This window comes from Oryzias melastigma, linkage group LG12, assembly GCF_002922805.2.
Source record: "Oryzias melastigma strain HK-1 linkage group LG12, ASM292280v2, whole genome shotgun sequence".
Lineage (NCBI taxonomy): Eukaryota > Metazoa > Chordata > Actinopteri > Beloniformes > Adrianichthyidae > Oryzias > Oryzias melastigma.
The window spans coordinates 21833368-21852629 of record NC_050523.1 but is presented as its reverse complement, the minus strand read 5'-3'; the positions used below and the strand labels follow the sequence as shown (position 1 = coordinate 21852629).

At 37.0% G+C, this 19262-nt stretch overlaps 1 protein-coding gene across 2 annotated transcripts in view; it reads right to left on the bottom strand.

The window, feature by feature from the left end:
* Window positions 1–18658, bottom strand: part of tln1 (talin 1) — a 77378-nt gene extending 58720 nt beyond the window's left edge. For both annotated transcript variants that reach the window (XM_024299011.2, XM_036214428.1), the window contains exons 1-3: window positions 18357–18658; window positions 4982–5051; window positions 442–604 (exon numbers count right to left, since the gene is read on the bottom strand). In XM_024299011.2, coding sequence (XP_024154779.1) covers window positions 442–571 — 130 coding nt within the window. In that variant the 5' untranslated portion in view covers window positions 572–604; window positions 4982–5051; window positions 18357–18658. The remainder of the gene's footprint in view (window positions 1–441; window positions 605–4981; window positions 5052–18356) is intronic.
* Window positions 18659–19262: the final 604 nt, after the last annotated feature.

Genomic DNA, 19262 nt, shown 5'->3' with positions numbered 1-19262 from the left:
CATGAGTTATTTTTTAATGTAATAACACTGTATAACACTGTATAAATAATTTATTCTTTTAACTGTATTTCTGCAAGTTTATTAGTCCAGACAGGAACTAAGCACAGCTAAATCGGAGTCAGACAGGCAGGTCAATCAATAACAAACAAACAACAAACAATATTTGTTGAGTGGCATCTGGGGAGTGTGCGCTAGGGCTGCTGGGAGATGTAGTGTGTTTAGTACTCCCGCCAGTGACCAGAGGGGGAGACAGAACTCTGACTGCTGACACTGCATTATTGTTAATTTAAAAATATAAGTTTCTTTTAGTAAAACAACAAAAAAACACATTTGAAACATGATTGTTACCTGGATATTTTAGGGGAATATCTCAATTTTAATGCAACTGTTTCTTTGATCATGCGCATTTGTGTGAGGTGCACATGCACAGAGGACACTCACGCTGTCCGCTCTGGGCCTCAGGAACCCTCTCCCTGATGATGCGACAGGCGTCGTAGACCATGGTGGAGGGCTCGAACTGCATGGTCTTCACTACATTTCCCACACCGATCTTTAACGACAGGGCTACCATGATTGCTGCTCTGCACCTCCGCCCGACTCACACCTGCACAAAAGCAGAAGAGGACACTTTGAAGTGAGGACACAGTTTCTGGAGGACGACATCTGGATGAGTGCGAACGCTCCGATATTCATCTGACTGAGTCCAGTTTCTGCAAATCAGTCAGAAAACTAAAAACAGAATAGATCACTACAACTATAGATTATCAATCCTTTATAGATCTAGTGGAGATAGTCACTTCATCTGTTTAAGCTGCATTGACATCAACATAGAATCAATAAGTTTAATCAAAGAAGCATAGAAATATTTGAATGTAATTTTCATTTCAAATGGTGTTTTAAAAAAGGTTCTTGTGGGACTTTTCTGATGATGGAGGCCATACTTGAAGAAAATTCTTTTTAAAAATTGCATTTCTAAGTATTTCTTTATTCAGATCGTTGTAAATCAGGATAAAAAATTCAGTTTGAAAGAGTTTGTATTTGTGACATAGAAGATATGCTCCGAGTTCTCAGCAATGGGGAGAGAAAGGGGGCGGGGTTGCTGTGCATCAACAGTCCTGCCAACAAGTCAGAGGTGAATTTCTAACTGCTGCTCTGCAGAAACTATGTCATAGAAAACAACAGATTTTTAATTTTGGATAATCATAATTAAAGAATTTTACAATAGATGAAAAAATATTGGAGTAGGACTTTAATGTGTTTCAATTATGAGCTGTAATTTAATGTTACTATTATAGGAACTAAACTTTTCTATGTTTATACAACAGTTACGTGATCCTATTGTTACTATCCCAAAGGCCGTTTCCATGTCTGACTTTTATTTTGGTTGTTGCATGTGAACACATCACGGATGTTGTGCGTGGAAACACACAGCTTAGTACTGAGATCCAGGACTCTCCTCAGAGCATCAGCAGAATCACAGACACCCTCGTCCGGGTGAGAGTCAGGCTAGCTCAGCAGACTAGATTATTTTGATAAAGTTGTGATTTGAAGTGTCTAATTGGGCTCTATATTTTAAAAAGACAACAGTTTAAGATACGTTAAATAATACGTAATTTAAACAGAATTTATAAAGACTGTTCAGTGAAAATGGTCTTAAAGATCCACTAAGAACATATTTTTTGCTTGTTTTTAGGCAAAATCAAAAATCGGTGTTGTTTTTCTAGAACATATTTTCTGCAGAGTGCTGGGAGTTCAACTCACCTTTGAATTGAGGGCAGGACTGCTGCCTAGGGCTGCCACGATGAGTCGACTAATCAACAACTAATCGACTATTAAAATAGTTGACGAGTAATTTATTAGTCGATTAGTCTTTACTTTATATTATATGGAGTTGGAGTGAAGAAAAGTTGAAAGTTCTAATGCATTATGCTAGCTTTTTGGACTATTTTGGCATTTATTAAGGTTTTTATTAACTTGAATGTAAAAACAAAGCAAAATCTCATTTGTGAGTAAAAGCTTTGCTATAAAAATGAGTCTTAAGTCTAGTTTTAAAAATGGACAAGGAAGACGCCCGTTTAATATTTAGTGGCAAAGCGTTCCTTATCTTCGGAGAACAAACAGAAAATCTAAATATGATTTAATTTGTTTTGAAAGACTGGGGAGTAGATCTTGTGTTGTTGCTCCTATTGTTTGTAGTATTTTACACTTTGTATTTCTGAGCACTAATGTTTTCTTTCAAGAGAAAGTGAATAAAAAAGAAGTATTATTGTGGTGAACCTGCATTCAGTCACCACAGGTTTGTCTTAAGAAGTTCAAGTTTCTTCATACATTGTGCATAAATATTAGGTAACTTTTATTTATTATTTAAGACCAAATAGACTCTAATATTTAAAAAAAATTTACAGATGTGAGGGTGTGATCATCAAGTTTTTGTTCCAAGTTAACTCCCAAACATTTGGGAGGAATCTTGTAAAGCTGCTGGCGTGGATCATGGTTGGTTCATTAAATAATTTTAGAGCTCCACCGTGTGAGATGCCATCAAAATCGAGGTGTGGGTGTGGTGGTATAGACTGGTGTTGTGAAGATAAACTAGTTGGACTTTTTGAACTAAAACTAACACCAAACCTACACAACTTTTAGAAGATGCCAATTTTTGGTATTGATGCAGGAAAAGTTATAATTTTTAAAGGTGATTTCTATGCTCCACCTCATGCATCAAAGTTCTCCAATAACCAGGAAAGACCCTCACTCGAAACTAACTGTATGTATGCAGTAAAGAAAGTGTACAGCTATGTTTGCTGAAAAGAATCGTGGTGACAATATTTGCTTATTTTTATCCTACAAATGTTTTTTTTGTAAATTACAGTTTTTTTCTTGCTTCAAATGGGTTAAAAATAAAACTAAAATGAGAAAATGTTGTTACGTTGAGGTGCACTCTGCACACTAACATTGAGTACACACTTAGTTAATCGTCTTACAGAGACTAGTTTATTCCAGATTTAGTCAAACTCTAATGATGTTGAAATCACAAGATGTTTCTTTGATCACAGAAGGCTCATTACAGCTGAGAACCTCCAATCTGCACTCAGACCTAAAAAAGAGCTATGAAACTCGCACTAATGAAAGAAGTACATAACACCTATAATGCTGTCCACCTTTCGCCTTTTCCTTTAAGGCCGGTGTGTCAAACTCAATCGCAGAAGGGACCAAAATCAAAAACACACCTTAGGTTGCAGGCCGAAAACTGAAAAAAGCCTAAATTAGCCAACACACACTGAAAAAACTAACTTTTTGCATCAGTAATATATACTTAATTATTCCTCATAATATTTACATAATAATTCAAATATTATGCAAATACATAGAATTTTTTAGTAAAGAAGTTAAGTTTATATTCATAAATGCAGTAAAATTTAATCAATAATTGTTAGTGCAAATTGTTACGAGGATTTTCTTAAGTAAATCTTATTAGTTTTTTTTAAGTGCAGCAAGCATGCAGATGAAATATTAGCCTAACTCCAAAACAGCCTAAAAAAAACAAAAAATAGACCTAAATTGGAAAAAATAGCTAGCATGTAGCTGAAATATTAGCTTAATTCCAAAAAAACAAAAAAACAGGAAAAACCCCAAATTAGCAAAAAATAGCTAGCATGTATCTGAAATATTAGCCTAGTTTCAAAACAGCCTAAAAACTACAAAAAGAGCCTAAATTAGCAAAAAAAAAGCTAGCATGTAGCTGAAATATTAGCCTAACTCCAAAACACAAAAAAGCCTAAATTAGCAAAAAATAGCTAGCATGTAGCTAAAATATTCCAAAAAAGCCTAAAAACTACAAAAAACCCTAAATTAGCAAAAACAGCTAGCATGTACCTGAAATATTAGCCTAATTCCAAAACACAAAAAAGCCTAAATTAGCAAAAAATAGCTAGCATATAGCTAAAATATTAAAAAAAAAGCCTAAAAAACTACAAAAACCCTAAATTAGCAAAAACAGCTAGCATGTAGCTGAAATATTAGCTAAACTCCAAAATAGCCCCAAAAGTCCTAGTAAATACCAACACTGTCTAAAAACATTGGGCCACTAATAACAATAACATGATCTGGAGGGCCTGATAGAATAACCCTTACCCGGGCCTTGACTTTGATACACAGTGATTCAGCTTTCACTGATCCACACTTTTGGTTTGGCAGTTTTACATCGGATCCCCTTCCTGTCACAACCCTGGATTTTATAAAATACAATTCATAAATTCAATTCATGATCTTTAGATATTTTTATAAGGTTTGTAACTTGATGATGAAAAACGGTTTAATACGCCCATTATCTGCAGCTAAAATGTCTTTTATTTTGAAAATTTCAAAAGTATTTTCTTGTTAGAAATCAGTCTTACAGAGGCTCATGGGATTGCATGAGGTTGTTCTTCCTTTGGTCCACCATTATGAAGAAGATTTTGTTGCCCGTCAGCAACAGTTTTCTGTCTTTGGCTTTTTTAAGACTTTTTAACTTTTTTTTGTTTCCTCTTTCAGGGTTTTACTGTCATTTCTTTGTCAGTCTGGTTTATAAAAAGAATTCCTGCCAAATGTCCAGACGTGTAACCACCAAAACTGAAATAGAAACTTAGAAAGTAAATAATTTATGTTTTTATAGCATATTTTAAAGATGACAATCGAAAGGTGCTTTGTCTAAAAACAGCAAAAAGGCAAACACTGACAAAAAAATGTTAAATAAATGCAAAAAAACAACAAACCAACGCATAAAAACTCTGAAATCAAAGCAAAAAAACCCAAAACCAACTAAAGCTTATTTGAACAGTACTTCTTTGTTGGTTTTAATGTGGTTCATTCATGATATATCTGTGAACATTTCACGTAAAAGACTCCTTTTCTCAAAAAACTGAAGAATTGAGGTTTTGGTCAAATCAACCCAGTGTCTATCATAAAGACAAGATGGTCCTTCTTCATCTTGAAGAGAGGCAGGTACCTGATGGGAAGTGGTGTTCTCCTGTCAGCCTCCTCTTCCGTCAGAGGAGCAAGTCTGCCTCAAAGACGTCCTGGTTGAAGAAAATGAAAAAAAAAGGAATTACAGTGATGTCCTCTAACAACACTCATGCTCTTGAGCTTTTGTAGACACAGTTTTATGTTAAAACAAGTTGAAGTTTAGAAAAAATGAGCTGAAAACTAGAAAACAACATGTAGGTACTGCTAAAATACAGTAAGAAATGATCACTTTGAAGTTTTTAAAGAGAACTAAAACATGTTCAAGCTCATCAAACACACAGGAGGCACATCAGAGGCACCAAAAACTCAACATTTAATCATTTCCAAGGACTTTTCCAATGCTTCTAATTCAGCTAACTGACGATTTTATTAAGTCATTCTGGCGCTTAGATGAAGAAAATGGTTAGATGAGTAGAGACCGTGCTGTGCCAGGAGAACATCATAAATGAACGGTCAACACGTGTGCAGAAAAGCACCACTCAGAGGAGAGCGGAGAGGATACAAACAAGGACACGTCCTTTCATCTGCTGCACAGAAACCCTTCAGAGGCTAATTTAGTGTAGAAATACACCGCTGGGGTAATTCTAGGTTACTCTTGAGTCAGTCCATCTCAGAAAAATGTGAGCAGCTAAGTTGAAATGCTTAATTTGAAGTGTAAAAAGGTATTTTAATTAGACACCAGAATGCTGAACTGATTTCATTTCAAATCACAAGTTTTTATTTTTTTCATCCAAAACTCAATTAAATTGGAAACTCTTCAGCTTCCAGATTTGTTGAAAAACGTAAATGGAACTAATATAACAGTAAACCAAAAAATATATAGTACCAACTCAAATCAGATCCTTCTAGCTTCAATAAAAAATTAAAGCATACATAAAATCTTCACCTCAGTGTTTGAATTTTAGGCTATCTGTAGATAGAAATTAGCTTTAGTGTTATATTTAACATAAAATTCACTAAAGCGGGCAGATTTTTAACTGGCAGGTCGATAACAAAGCCTCAGCTGTGTAACAACAGCTGTCAGGCTCGTTTGTCCCGCCTCCTGTCAGGAAGGCCGCAGTTCACGGCCGTCATATCCGCTACACCACAGCTGGCTTTACACCAGCTCAGTGCAAACCAACGGATCACATGACCACATCCAATGTCCAGCTTTGATACAGCCGTTAAGGCTTTTTAAGAAGGAAGAGGAGAGTCCATTGATTGTATAAGAGATTTGGGGAGGAATCTGATTGGTCAAACTTGAATAACTTATAATAAAAAAAATGTTTTTGCACTATAAGCTGCATTTTATTAAAAAAAAAGGACGGACATTTCATCGGGAAAAGCAAATCATAATAACAATATACACAATGATAATAGACTGAATATCTAGATCACACGTGTCAAAGTCAAGGCCCTTATTTCAAACTTTTAATTTTGACAAAATATATTTTTAGAGAGAGTAAAATATTGAAAGTTATTTAAGGTTTAAGATGATTTATAATTTTTATTATTATAATGATTTATTATTATTCTAATATTCCTGCCTTTTTATTATCAATATTTATGTTAAAAAGTTAAAGTTTTAAAATTTTAAAAATTGACATTCTGCTAGTTTTTTTTTTACTATTTTGATATTTACTAATATTTATTAGGCTATTTTGGTGTTTAGCTAATATTTCAGCTACATGCGTTTTTTTAGTTTTTTAAGCTATTTTGAAGTGCAGCTACATGCTAGCTGTTTTTGGCTAATTTAGGCTTTTCTTTTTAAGTATTTTTAGGCTGTTTTGAGTTATGCTAATATTTACACGTTATCTGTTTTGGCTAATTAAGGCATTTTTCAGTTTATTGGGATACTTTAAAGTTTAGCTATTTTTTTCAGCTACATGCTAGCTGTTTTGGCTAACCTACGTTTTTTTTTTTTTCCGTTTTTTAGACTAATTTGGCATTTAGCTAATATTTTAGCTGGATATCAGCTTCAGCATTTTTAGCTATCAATTTCAGCATCTTCAGCTATCAGCACTAGCATCTTCAGCAGCCAAATTCAGCTTACAGCATTCATATTAGCATTACTGTAGGTAATGCTATGTATCTAGTTCAAGATTATGTTGAAAATGTATGTATTTAAAATAAAAAAAAAATGTAGTTTTAGAGAGTTCAATAAATGTTTACCCTTTCGATCTAAGGTGTGTTTTGAATTTAGGCCCCTTGTGTGATGGAGTTTGACAGTCCTGATCTAGATCATGGGTGCCCAAAGTGGGGCTCGGGGGCCAGATTTGGCCTGCCAAAGGTTATCTTTTGGTCCTCCAATTAGTGGCTGCAGAAACCGCAGAGTGTTTACGGAAGTTAAAACCTCTTACCCTCTCTATGGTGCTCCAAAACTCTGAGGCCTCCGGGTGACGCTGTTAGCACTTTCTTTGCCAGCGGTTTTGGGTGAAACAACCGTTAAAAATGGTCAGTGAGGCCTTGCTGTTAAAGGTTTCAAAGACAAACCTTGTTTACTTTTTATTCTTACTAATGTGTGTTACCTTAATGAATACAGGATCAAAACACATGCAATAAACTATATTCCTTTTTTTTCCTTTTATTTCATGACATGAAAAAAAATATTTTTGGCATCTTGGAGCCAGTGAGTACTTCCTGTTTGAACAAGAGGTGTGTGTGTATGGGGGTCACTCAGTCCAGTTTTTATATGCAGTCAAGGATAAAGTCTTTAGAGCTAGTTTGACTCTGTTCACACACAAACGAATGTGAGTAATAAAAAATGACAACATTTGAATGAATAAACCACATGAAGGCATCTGAAGGTTCTAGAAACCCAGTAATGCTTCACACATGTCTATAAAGTCTGCCATACAGAGAAACTGGGTCCATCCACCCATGTTTCCTCCACAACATCAAGCTGTTGCACATCGTGTTTGCTGCTGTCTGCTCAATCCTGTTTGTATTCTCTTCAAGTTTGAGCATTTTCTTCAAGCAGAAGTTGGCCCAAGCGTCACAGCTTCTCCTCCAGACAAACTCGGATCTTCCACTTCTCTAAAATGACAGGGTTCTCATGAGATCACATGTCCTGATACCTATTTCCTGTTTTTTCAAAGCCCTTCGCTTCCATAAAAGGGCATTTGAGACGTGAGCGTGCTCCCGCTATGATTAAGCCAGGAGCAAGGAGTCGTGTCTGCGCTGAGCAGAGCGGGAGCTCAACCAAAGCAGCAGGCTCAGTCACGCCTCTGATGCTCAACACAAAGCTTTCTTTTATCAAATCTGTCCTCATTAATGATGCCACATTATAGCTGGTAGGGGTTGGAGGGACAGCGGTTTGACCCAACTTCCTGTTCACTTCATGTCAACTCTCATTTCCAAACCCAGTGTGCAAACTTCTGACACTGTTGTGTTTCTCAGTCCGCCCAGAGGAAGTGCCGAGTCACAACAGTAATTACTGCAGCTGCTCAGGAATGAGGAAGAGGGTGCCGAAATGCGCCTGAACCCGAGCAGAACCACTCATAAAGGGGGACCAGAAGGGAGCAGAAGCTGGAGTTGGACCACCTCCCAGCGCTGACTTGACTTCCTGTCCATCAACTCCAAACTTCCGGAGTAATGATGGCGCCCGCAGTCATCAAACCACACACCCAACCAGCTCATCCACACATCAGAACCTGTATCTCATGTTGTCCAGAACTGACCGCTCTGCAGATGTTCTCTGCAGTTTCCAGATGAGTTTTTGATTTCTTTATCTAAATCAAACAGTTCTTTAAATACTTTTTTAGGAGAAAAGGCTCTTGTTCACTTTTTAGCTGTTGTAAAAGCTTAATGCAACCACAGCTTTGTAAAAACCGTGTGGTTATTTCACTCTTAGTCACTTATTGAAATGCCTTCTGTTGAAAAAAGTGACATAATCGCAATTGCAAAAAAACTCAGTAGAACTGTAGCCAGATCAGAGCAAAGGGGCCCAAACTATGAAGGACTCATCAGACATGAATTAAAAGCTCAGACATCTGACTCCCTCAGGGTCAGACGTTACACTTCTGTTCACATTCAGGTCAAACCAAGGACTAAAAAATGGTCCTTAGTACCTCCTAGTTCGACAATCTACCAAGAACCGCCATCGCAGGGAAAAAAGTTAAAAGAAAAAAAAATTAAATCTGCAAACAAAGAAGTGAGCTCAGCAACAATAAAAAAGTAATGCAAACAAGAAAGCTACAACAGATTATCGGGGAATGTTTTTGCAGACGGACACACCAGACGTGGTCTGGTTTTGGAGGAAAAGAAGAGCAGTATGAATTGGAAAACGATCAAGAAAGCAAGTGAAGATGTTTGTGGTCAATTTAACCACTTAAACCGTCTGTTATTTGGTTAGACAACGTAGCTCCAGGTTTGAAGGTAAATCGGAGGATGCCGGTTTGTTGTTAGCTTCGGCTAGCGCGGTGATCCATAGACTGGATAATATTTTACCCCACTCACTGTTTGTTTGCTGTTACTTTTTTTTTTTTTGCTATGAAGGCAGTTCTAAGGTACCGTAACAGTCAGCCTTAAAGACCACTTGGGTGTTTTTAACGTGTTCTTGTAACATTTTCAAACAAAATGAAGCTAAAAAAAGCATTTTTAAGTATTTTTTTATCAAATTGTTGTGGAGCAGACAAAAGTTGTGATGTAGAATCCGCAAAGCGCTCCATTCTGATGCATCCACTTGAAGACAACTAGACCCGTGTACGTCCAGTATCGCTCGCCGTTTTTGCAGCTCTGCTAACGTTAGGTTGGGGTTGCGAGGGGCTGTAAGCTAGCTGGAGAGCTTGTGAATGTGTTATAGGTGTCGGGAAGTGGGGGTGGGGTTTATGTCGCATCAGTAATCCCGCTCACAACTCAGAGGTGAATTTCTAATGAACTCCTGCCACTCTGCAGAAATTATGTCCTAGAAAATGACACATTTTTATTTTGGCTAAAAATTTAATGTTTATAATTAAAAGATCACTGGTAACACTTTTACAATAGATCAAAAGATGATTGGAGTGGGATATTAGCTTGCACACATTTAAGGGTCACATATTAAACTTAACAACAAAGATGATTTAATAAACCATCATTTATGCAGAAGAGAGAGTATGCAGCCTGTTTACAACCACATAGAATCCCTAAACAACCACAGATTCAGCTTTTGTTCTAGTAAAAATGTCTTGCCAAAGTGATGAATTATGGTAGTTGTGGTTATTCAGCGTTTCCCTGTTTCCAGGTGAAACAAAAGATCCTAAATGATCAAAAGATCCTAAATGAACACAGAAATGTCAGCAGCACTTTAAGTATTCTAACAGTTCTTTCACTTATATTTTCTAAGAAGGTTTTTATTTTTTACTGTCCTCTACAGGCAATTTTATGCAAAAATGATATCCTATTTCAAGCTTTTTCATCTACTCACAGATTTCACTTTTCCCCAGCCATGCTGTATCTCTGAGAAGCCAGAATGTCCAACCTCTGACCGTAAACCAATCAAAGGAGAACCAGCACTAAAGGAGAAGTTTGTTTTCAGTCTCATAGTTATTTGGACCAATCAGAAGAAACCTGAGACCAACTACTTCCTTGAACAGAAAAAGTTTCTTCACCCTGGACCGACTGTGTCCCTCCACCGATTTAAATGAGGTCAATTGGAGCTAAAATTCATTTTTTACGTACGCAGTTGTACACATAACAGTGAGAGGGTTTCACTCACATCCACAACCAAACGATAAATGCATTGAAAGATGAAAGTGTTAATAAACACAATAAATTATAATAATTACAGGATTTGAGTGGATGGAAGTTAGACAACAGAGTTCAGTGAATCTTCTCTCTTTCTCCTCATTCAAATTGAATCTGGCCACAGAAGATGCTAAAAACCCTGAAGCTGATAGCTGAAAACGCTGAGGTAAATAGCGGAAAATGCTGAAGCTGATCATCAGCTAAAATATTAGCTAAATGCTAAATTAGCCTTAAAAAACTTAGGTTAGCCAAAACAGCTAGCATGTAGCTGAAAAAATAGCTAAACTTCAAAATATCTTTAAAACTGAAAAAGAAAAGCCTAAACTAGACAAAACAGCTAGCATGCAGTTGAAATAGTAGCTAAACTCCAAAATGGCCTAAAAGTTAGAAATAGTAAATGCCAAAATAGTCCAAAAAGTGAAAACTTTAAAACCGTAACTTTTTAACATTATTATAAATAATAACAAGGCAGGGACATTATTTCAGAATAAATCAACTGATATAACTTTCAATATTTTACTCTCCATAAAATATGTTTTATCAATATTATAACAATAAATTAAAATGGTCTGGAGGGCCGGATATAATTAGCCGGAGGGCCAGAACCGGCCCCAGGGCCTTGACTTTGACGTGTGTCTTATATGATTCATAAAAAAGTAAACATATTTAATGCTAATGCATAGGTCAAACAAAGTCCTGCAGCCTCCGGGAGTTAAAAAACTGCTAGTCTAGCCTTCTGTTCACAGAACTCTGCAGACATGCACAAAAGCATGAGGCTGTTTGCTTCACACATCCATCCTGTGAAAGTTTGTGGCCTCCTGCAGCCGCGCCGACTCTGCATCTGCACTGCTGTGCAGCCACAACCAAAGGGACCAGCCCGGCAGCAGCGTATGGAACCGCCATTAAGACGAGCAGATGCAGAGATCCGTTCACTTGTGGGTGATATCAGGGCAAAGGTCATGGGAAACTTCCTCCTCGCTGAACGCATCAAACTGCAATGCCTTTCTACCAGACAAACCAAAAATGAAACTCAAAGTTTCACATAAAAAAAACACTTCACACAATCAGGTATGTAAAGAGAATAAACTCAAAGCAGTAAAATATTTTACCAAAGGCTTTTTTTTTAATTATTAAAAGCTCAAAAATAAACAGAAGAAAAAATAACAGCTCAAAAAACTATATATAGATGGTGGAGCTTATTACATGAATTGTGAGAACCTTCATAAAAAAATGAATTTGTTTGTATAAATTTTACTAATTTAACATGAAATCAAATTACATTTAGAAGTCACACATAAGGTGAAATATGTTGACAATATGTGTAAAAAAATGTAAAAATTTTTTTTTGCTATTTCAAGAATTGTTGTGATCTCATTTTTTCCACAGTTAAACTAATTTTATGATTTTGTTTTTGTTATTTAGGACGTCAAAAAAGGAAAAAAGAAAAAAAGATATTTTACTTCAGATGCAACTTCTTAACCCTACATAACCATTTAGAGGTCCCTATCTCAGTAGTATGATCCAAACTCTCCTTAAAAAACAATTCTATACAGCGCTCCATGTAGTTCATCATCAGTCCACTAGAGGCAGTAGAAGGGCTTTTCCTGCTTATTTCAAAATGACTCCTTCCATGAAATCTCAAAAACGATTTGATCATTTTTAAACTTTAGGTTAAGAAATTTAATATGTTGTTATTCGTTTTTTGTATTTGCTATAATTAAAAAAAATGTAACATTTGTTGATAATTTATTATTTATAACTCAGTTACACCATGTAAAAAATGTGTGGATCATTGAAGAGACAGTGGGTGAATAAGGCGCTTTTTCCTTATCACTTATGTCAATATTTTAACATCTTAAACGGACATTTTTGTAAGCAAAAATTAACCAAATTACCCAAAGTATAAAAGATACTTCCTATGTCTAATAAAATGATATTGTTCATTTCCTTAAATTTTATTTTTGTGGATTTCATTAATAGGTTTCAAAATCATTAAATTTTCTGTCAATTCTTCGATACAATGAATTTTAAAGGGTTAGTTAATGGAGCAAAAAAAGGATCAAAGTTTTGTTTTTAAAAGTTATCATTCAATTTTTTTTATTCTAATCAACAAAATTGAATCAAGACTAATTTAGCTGTAGTGTAAAATCCTAATAAGTGAAAAATGAGTAACATAGGGGGTTCTTGTGTTGAGTAGGACGCAACACCCTCATAGAATTACATCATAACACATTTCCCGCCCCAGCTGTGACGGAACTATCCAGACGTCTGAAGGCATCTGTGCGCAGCAGCAGGACCATGTGCCATTATGGCCAAATATGGCTGAGCCCAAACGCTGCACTTCATTCTGAGCAGGAGTCTGGAATGAAAAGCAGGTTTTCCTAACTCAAGTGATGACAAACACCTTAAAAATAACACATGACTTTGATAACCATGATTTTTGAAGTGAAAAATGCATTAGTAACTTAACAGAAATGTCTCTCAATAAATTATTGGTACACAAGTCTATTAAAGTTGGCGTGTTGATTTAGTCTACGTGGCTTGTTGACGAGCATCACCATTTGGTTACCAAGAATCAGAATCAAGATGGAATGTGGCTTATATAATACCACAAGTAACTGCACTTTAAAATCACACTCCGATCAGATTTTGATCTATTTTCAAAGCATTCTTAGTGTTTGTTTTAAATTATGATTATGTCGGTTTTAGCCAAAATCAAAAACCTTGAATGTTTTTTAGAACATAGTTCCTGCAGATTCACCTCTGTGTTGTGGGTGTCCCTGCCTCCACTTCCCGTCACCCATAACTGAGAGCTCTCTGTTTACACTAATGCTGCCACAAACGATTATTTTAATAGTCGACTAATCACCGATTAGTTTTTCTTTCCGATTAGTCGACTAATCGGGTAATGCTTAAACTGGATGTAAAGCACACATCTTAACCATCATTAGCTTAAACTAAAAAAACCCAAGTTAGCCGAAAAAGCTAGCATGTAGTTGAAAATTAGCTTAACTCCAAATTAGCCTAAAAAAAAAACCTTAATAAATGCCAAAATAGTCCAAAAAGCTAGCATAATACGATTATAAATTTCAACTTTACTACACTCTGACTCCTAATAAGATAAAGTAACGGCTAATCGAATATTAAATTAGTCGTCAACTGTTTTAATAGTCGATTAGTCGTCCATTAGTCGACTAATCTTGGCCTAGTTTACACTCTCTCCCTCTAGCTTACAGCCCATCACACCCCCAACCTAACAATACCGGTGCAACAAAAATGTTGACCAATATTGGAGCTATCCAGTCATTCATTTTTGATCCAGATTCCAGCTCAGACAGGAAAACAAAGACGTTCATGGATCTATTTGTCTGCAAGTGGACGCATCATCAGAATCTGCGTATTTTCTATGTAGCAAATAAGCTCTTTTTCAAACAGCATTTTTTACATTTATCCTGATTCACAACAATTTGGATAAAGAAATATATTCAAATTGTATTTATTTATTTCCTCCACTGACAGAAAAATGATACAAGAACATGTTAAAAACATGATTTGTATCAGAGTGGGTCTTTAAAGGAGAGCACTGACAGTCTCCAACATTTTTTCTGCAGGCATCCACCTCAGTTTTAACGCAATGAAGACTATTTATTGGCATAAAACTGTAACTTAAAAATGTTTTTTAGATTAGCTTTCTACAATTGCGTGTCATTTTTCATCACAATAAGCCCCAAAAATAATTATTTTCATGACTTTTAATTTGTGTCATAGTCCACCATGATTATCTCTACAGAACTAAAGAAGAAGTCACTGTGGAGCCTTTGAAAAAACTCACTTCCACATTACAAGGAATGGAAAATAACTTGGAATTGGCATTTTTACCATTTTTCATGACTTTAGGTATCAATTATTTAGTAAAACTGAGTAGACACAGCAGAAGACAATGGGACATTTGTGACAGAACATTTTGTTCCAGATCTTTTGTAATGAGATTCCAGCTGTTTGTTGGCGTATATTCATGTGTTTCCTGAAGGTTTGCTGCACCTTTTGCTCTGAGGTGAGATTCTTTTCAATTGTAAAATACAGATATCAGCAAACTTTCAAGTGATGCAATTCAGGAAAAAGATTCCCTGCAGTTTTCCCTGAAATCAAGCCCATCTGGAGTGATTGCACAGCATCTTGAGCAGTAAAAGTTTTCAGCATCTTGTGTATAAAAATTCTTCAATTAAACGCAAACAAAAGTGCTCAACGTATGTAAAGCATGGTGCTCTGCACACCTACACTGGTGTCACTCTTCTATTTCTGTCACGCCTCAGTGCTATTTAGGAGCGCACACAGCAAAGGTGTTAAGCTGTCTTGTTTGCAATGTGGGATTTCAGCCGACGCGCAGCAGAGATCTGTGACATTGACTCTTCTGAACAAGCACCACCCAGGTGTTACTTCATCGACTCTTTTTGTGGAAACGGGGAGTGAGGCGCTTTGACTCATGGCAGCTCCTCCATCCTCCCTCGGCCAGCCCCTCTTCTGTCCAACTGGAGGACGATGGAATTCCAGTAATTCCTAACATATTCCTTCATGTTTCTGCTCTCCATAATCTTTAACAACTGTTTGTGTTTCAACCAAACGGGATTTCTAAGAACTTTTTTTTTTTTTTTTTACCAAAACTGCAGCATTGAATACTTTTTAATCAGGCATCAGCATTTTTTGCTTTACTACGGAGTGTGTCACAAGAAGAAGAAAACCATATATGAAGTATAAGTCACACTTTTGTGAGAAAAGTCTGACGTTTCCGAACAAATAAGCGTAGCTAAAAAATAAATAAATAAATACAATAATATTAATCTTTTGATCTGTATAAGACAAATGTCAAAGTTTAAAAGGAAAACAATCAGATTCTCTTCCATGTTTGTTTTGAACGACACTTCTTCTTCTGCCGCTGACAGAAGCAAATACTCAGAAGCACCGCCCTCTAGTGGTTATTAGAGGAAACAACCGATAAAGGACAAAATAATAAATATATGAGCTTATTTATGTCTAAAAAAATAAAAAAACAACACAGAAATAAGTAGCACCCCTGGATAAACTATGAATAAAACTGCAACTTATACTCCACAAAATACGGTAAATTGCTTCAAAATTGAAAAGTGTTTTGATTGACAGGTGAAAGTCATCCCCATTGTTTTAATAGTCCCATTGCAACAGCGAAAGGGTCAATGTTCAGGAAAAAAAGGAGTAAAAAGTCCCATCAGCTCTCACACATCATTTGTTTTCCATATTTGATCCATCCCCTGAGGAGGAGGGAACCCCCAACAGGACCTGGCTGCAGACATCAACAGTCAGAACCAGAACCGGATATTCCCCCATATCTATTTGAACTGGTGACCCTAACAGTTAAGGTTTTTCCTGTTTTAAGCATTAATTGGAGTTTTTTTTCGGGGGGTTAGGGTTAAGCTTAAGGGTAAATTATAGAATTTCCACCGATGATGTCAGGTGTAATCTCGCCTGCAGCCAGGTCAATCAAAAGAGCTTCCAGTCTCAGGACGGACACTCCACCACTAGACCACTGAAATAAAATAAAACAGCCCCTTTCGACATGCTGTTTCCTTTCGGACTCTGAGGCTTCTGAACTGTCTCAAACCTTGAAAAAGGTAAGTCAGAACAGCGTAACATCTCCATGAAGCTGCAGACAAATAATACTGCAACTATGATCTATCATAAAAAGTGTTTTTATTAGCAAAAATCCTGTATTAGACATCTTTACTCTAAATGTGCAAAAAAGACCAAGAAAAATGACCCTGCTGGGTCACATTTCCACCAGAAGAACATCTGATAAACAAGAAAAAAAGTAATGTTTCTCTCCTTAGTGGTCAATCATTATAATTAATACCAGCACAGCTGATTACATAACAACAAACACCCTTGTAAAGATGAGAAAGTCATGATCAAGCATTAAAACGTCCTCTTTTTGTCTGAAGTGTTCTTTTTAAACATGCTTATAGATCTAAAGACTTTTAAGAGAAGTTAAAACACATAAAATGATGCTTTCAGCTCACACACACAAATAATCAACAGTAATGACACTTTAAGTGCAGGAAAATGCCAATATGAACCTTCATTTGGTTTCATCATTAATTTATTTTTATGAGTCCCACTTTATTAAAGTGTTCCCAGTGATCTTTTAATTAGGATTATGCCACTTTTAACTTGTGTCCTTTGAATAAAAAATGCATATCCACACTGTTTTTGACAACCCTGAGATAAATTTCTGTAAATGCAAAAACTGATCAACCATCGTTCCAGTCCAATGTTTGGAAATACTTTGAATTCAACAAATACGTGATCATGCAGTGTGGTAGAATGTTCTAATCATGTTTGTATTATTTTAACATGCAAAACAACTTTATCAAACTAAAATGTGAATGGGTTTGACATTCATTCTTGTTTACTTGTTTGTTTATATACATATTTAATTTACCTTTGATTATCTTGAAGAAATACAAGGAATCTGGAAAACTTTCCTAGCTCTGTTCAGTACCAGATATTTATCTCTGAGTCTCAGTGGTTGAACTTTTGGATATAGATGTTCTAGATATATTTTAGGTCAGTAAGTCAGATCAAATCGGATCATCGACACCAAATTATGATAAACTATGATAAAGAAAAAAATGATATGAATTGAATCCTGTTAACATGCATCATTATATTGCAACTACTTTGTTATTACAAAATCATACCTATAAAAATATAAGCAGAAACAGGAGAATCCATCAAGTTTGTCCCTTTTCGGTTCATGTACTTTTTCATGTCCAGAATTTTGCTTTTATTTTAAACCTTTTTTAAATGTACTCTATACAAAATGTGAATGAAATAAACATTTTATTTGTTCTTATTTACTGTGTAAAGTAGTTTTTCGGGTTAAAACTTGAACAAATCCTAAAATCATTAACTAAAAGAAGAGTTTTCTTTCTTCTGTGAACTTTTAAAAACGTTTTCAGGCACCTTCTGAGAGATAAATAAAGGGTGTAAAACGGAAGAGTGTGATTCGTGTTTTAAATGGAGGTTATTTTGGTCTGCATTCCCATCTCACTTTTGTGTCCGCAAGAATTCCTCCTGAGCTCCGTTAAACTGAAATAGAAAGTGGCGTCACATTCAGACCCAGCAGCGGTGTGCTTCTAAACGTGAATGACTAGAAAGCGTCGCCGCGCGGCGGCTCGTCCGCGTGCAGGAAGAATGTGCAGCCCGGGGCTACAGGTTGAGAGCGCGGAGGAACACGCCCAGGAGCGGCGCGAGCGGCCTGCGGGGCCTCCCGGTGGGAGCCCGTCCGGAACGAGAACCCCGCGAGGCGTTCGTGTGATCTCCAGCGCACGCGGGCTGACTGACGGGACACCGGAACGGTGTTTGCCCCACTGACACGGCGGTTCGGCTCCGTGTGTGTGTTGGGGAGGAGGGAGGAGGGGGGTGTCAATGTCTATGTGGCGCGTGCAACTTCAGACTCGTTTCCTCTTCGTGTAATCCTAACTGTGTCCTCGCGCGCAGCCGTTAGCGGTAAACACGTCACTTCGCTCGGGTTCTTCTGGTCGTTCTGGTGACGTCACAGACTTCTAGCCACAAGCTGAAAACTTTTCGAAGTTAGTAAAAAACTCTGAAGGTCTGACCTGCGCGCGTGAATCCGATCCCGTCGACGGCGGCGCTTCCAGCAGTGGGTCCCGCCTCGTCGAACTTCTCTTCGTTTTTTATTCCACAGCTAAATCCGTTTTTTTCTCTTTTTTTATGACGGAAGAGGCCAAACGCTGCTTTTCCTTCGCTCCCCTCCCTGTCTGCTAGGAGTTGTGGTGCTGCTCAAACTCCACCCTGACGAGGCGCGCGAGGGTGGAGTTTGCGCGGCACCCTGTGAGCCCAGCTGCAGCACAGCGACCCGGTCTGCGTGCATGTCAACAGCGGCGGTCCCTGCAGTGCTGCAGCTGCTCAGCTTCAGGTGATCGAAAACTGGCGGTCTTTAAAAACCCACTACAATCGTGTTTTTAACATTTAGCACTTTCTCATGATGGAGGACATACTTAAAGAACATTTAGATTATACCAAAGATCATATTTGTGACGTAGGTGCTACAGTTCCTTGCTCTGCGTTCACTTTTACTAAGATGTCTTTGTTGGCATCTGGCTCCAAAATATTGTTACATCAGTAATGTTAGGTTGGGGGAGTAGGGGGCTGTAAGGTGGTCGGAGAAAGCATAAACCACGTCTCAAAGTCAAGGCCCGGGGGCCGGATCTGGCCCTCCGGGTAATTATATCCTGCCCTCCGGATATAATTAACTACATCCTGTTTTGGCTGATTTAAGTTTTTGTTTTGTTTGTTTGTTTGTTTGTTTGTTTTTAAACCAATTTGACATTTAGCTAACATTTTTGCTGGCTATCAGCTTCAGTGTTTTTTATCTATTAATTTCAGCATTTTCAGCTTTTAGCCCTAGCATCTTCAGCAGCCAAATTCAGCTTACAGCGTTCACACAAGCATTATCGCAGGTAATGCTATATATCTAGTTCATAATTATGTTATAAAGTCAA